This window comes from Aspergillus foveolatus (genome assembly GCF_047715535.1).
Source record: "Aspergillus foveolatus strain CBS 279.81 unplaced genomic scaffold BDW70scaffold_221, whole genome shotgun sequence".
Taxonomy (NCBI): Eukaryota; Fungi; Ascomycota; class Eurotiomycetes; order Eurotiales; family Aspergillaceae; genus Aspergillus; species Aspergillus foveolatus.
Genome location: NW_027396285.1, coordinates 4,737 through 7,036, shown reverse-complemented (window position 1 = coordinate 7,036; position 2,300 = coordinate 4,737). Strand labels below are relative to the sequence as shown.

Here is a 2,300-nt window from a genome sequence, read left to right as displayed (position 1 = left end):
GAACTCAAGTTACTGAAACCGGCAGTTTTCTGTAGCCATTTGCATTATTCCATTCATTAATTATATACAGCTCCCAAATTTACCTTTGAGTTGAGTGTTTTTTGTGTTTACATGTGCGAGTTGAGGCCAAGGCCATCTGGATAGATACATATGAGGAAAGGCCTAGCCTGAAGAGTCCAAGCCACCGAGATTATATTCAGTTTAAATATCACTATAAAGTGATACCATTGCTAGACATTGTATTATTCACAACTTTCATCGTTTACAGATATTCTTTAAGAGTTAGATACTCTTTTCAAGTATCTTCTACTCGCCTTCACCAACAAACAAATGGCCGTTGTTGTTCTGCCCCACTACCAAGACATTAGCGCGAGCAGTGTATTGAGCCATCAGCACTTAAAATGAGGGCGATAGAGGGCCCTGTGCATTTCCTTCCGTACGAAACGTTGAGAATGCAATGTATGTTTGTACCGCATATCGTATATACCTTAACCCTATAATGTATCCACGACCTAGCATACACGCAACATCCACTTTTTACCTACCTAAAAGATATTCATTCCAAAGAAATTTAATATACTAATTGATGAACTACGTACTGTCAAGGTTTTGTACCTGGAATTTCTAGGGCTCTACTCATTACGAATTTTGTTTCACAAGTCTAAGGTTTGTAGGCCTGTTCACGAGAAAATTCACAGAAGCTACTATTTGCGCAAAATGCTATACAGGATATCTCTTTTACGTGGGCGTTCTTTAAGTGGCCTTCGAGGGTGTTCAGCCCCAATACGTGTGCTACTAGGGGTGGTGGGGGCAACATGGATGTGGCGAGGGCTGTCTTGCTCAGCGTGAAGGCTAGCAAGAGACAGCAGATTGTTTGCCACTATACAAGTTTTTGAATGATTGGGACCCAGTGCCTTCCCAGTGCCTTCCCATAGCCTGCCAGTGCTCGCCGATACATCTCCTCTGCCTCTTTCAGCTTGCCCTGATTCAAGTAGAGAATCCAAAGATGGTGGACTGTATTCAGGGTGGATGTGTGGTCAGGACCCGGTGCCTTCTCCTTGCCTGCCAGAGCTCGCTGACACATCTCCTCTGCCACTTTCAGCTTGCCTTGATCCAAGTAGAGATTACCTAAGGCACGAAAGGCTCCAAAAATATTGAGTCTATCTTCAGGTCGTATATCAAGCCAATGGCCTATATTCATTTGAATCAGATTATTTGCATGAGGAAGTAATCGCTGCTCGAGCTTTGCATAATCTCTGATGTCCTGACTGGGGACCATATTTCCAACCGAGATGAACGCCAGCTCCTGTAGTTGGTTCGTGAGGTCAGTTGAGGCAGCAAGATGATAACACCAGTCCTGTACCACAGGATGCAGGGTATAGCTTCCCTCCTGCTGCTTGATTTCAACAGGCAAGAATTCAACTAGTGCTTTTAGCTTTGTCTTAAAGACCAGCTTGCTTGACACTGCTGTCTCAAACCATTGTGGCGGGTTCAAGTAGTCCAACCTGTTTTGAATTAGTTCATACCAGATATCCTGGTTATCAAAGAACGCGAATAAGAGCAAGAGTTTCGCGGCAGTGGGATCATGTTTCTGGATCTCTTCATAGGTGATAATCCAAGTTGTGCAATGTTTCCTTGCTGGTATTAGTGTGTGGGTACCGACTGAGACTGCAAGTTGAACCAGTAAGTCCGGTAGAGCAGCAAAAGTTGTTCCTGTTTAACGCATGAAGGCCCCAGCTATGATAATTGCCAGCAAGAGCCCATCAAGCAAGCTTGTAAGATTTATAAGGTCTGTTGACATTAGTCATGGTCTTCAAATCTAGCTAATAATACAGTACCTTGTTCAGCTCCCATCCGCGCAATGTCTTTAGCTGAACAGCCGCTGCTTTGCAACAATAGCTGCGTAGCATCTTTGTACATAGGTTTTTGAACTGGAAATGACTTCCCAAGTTCAGTGAGCCCCTGGAGCCGGGAAGTGATCATGATAGATCCATGATCAGCCTTTAGAAAGCATTCATAGACATCATATCCACAGTAATCATGGCCTTGGATTGGAGAATACTGGTCGATATTGTCAAATATAGTGAAGGAAAATAATACTGTATGAAGCCGGTGGATGAATCACCAGGCAATGACTGGCATTACTCGGAGCGTCCAGAGCCGACGGTTGCAGTGCCGTACAGCAGGAAAGGTACAAAGGCCACCATCTTAGTGCTGTGGTTTAATAAAATACTCGCGCTAAGGTCTTGGTAGTGCGGCAGAGTAAGAACTAGCATATGTTTATTGGTGAAGGCGGTTTT

The 2,300-nt window shown here is 44.1% G+C and overlaps 2 protein-coding genes across 2 annotated transcripts; both read right to left on the bottom strand.

The window, feature by feature from the left end:
* Positions 1–694: 694 nt before the first annotated feature.
* Positions 695–921, bottom strand: BDW70DRAFT_146002 (uncharacterized protein; the record flags this gene model as incomplete). Its single annotated transcript, XM_073738524.1, has 1 exon — positions 695–921. A coding segment is annotated over one exon (153 nt), but the record flags the coding sequence as incomplete, so codon positions are not given.
* A 755-nt stretch (positions 922–1,676) lies between these two features.
* BDW70DRAFT_49208 (uncharacterized protein) lies at positions 1,677–2,057 on the bottom strand. The gene is made up of 2 exons (XM_073744129.1): positions 1,839–2,057; positions 1,677–1,791 (listed from the first exon to the last, which is right to left on the bottom strand). The coding sequence occupies exons 1-2, from the start codon at positions 1,981–1,983 to the stop codon at positions 1,718–1,720; spliced, it is 219 nt and encodes a 72-aa protein (XP_073590545.1). The 5' UTR covers positions 1,984–2,057; the 3' UTR covers positions 1,677–1,717.
* Positions 2,058–2,300: the final 243 nt, after the last annotated feature.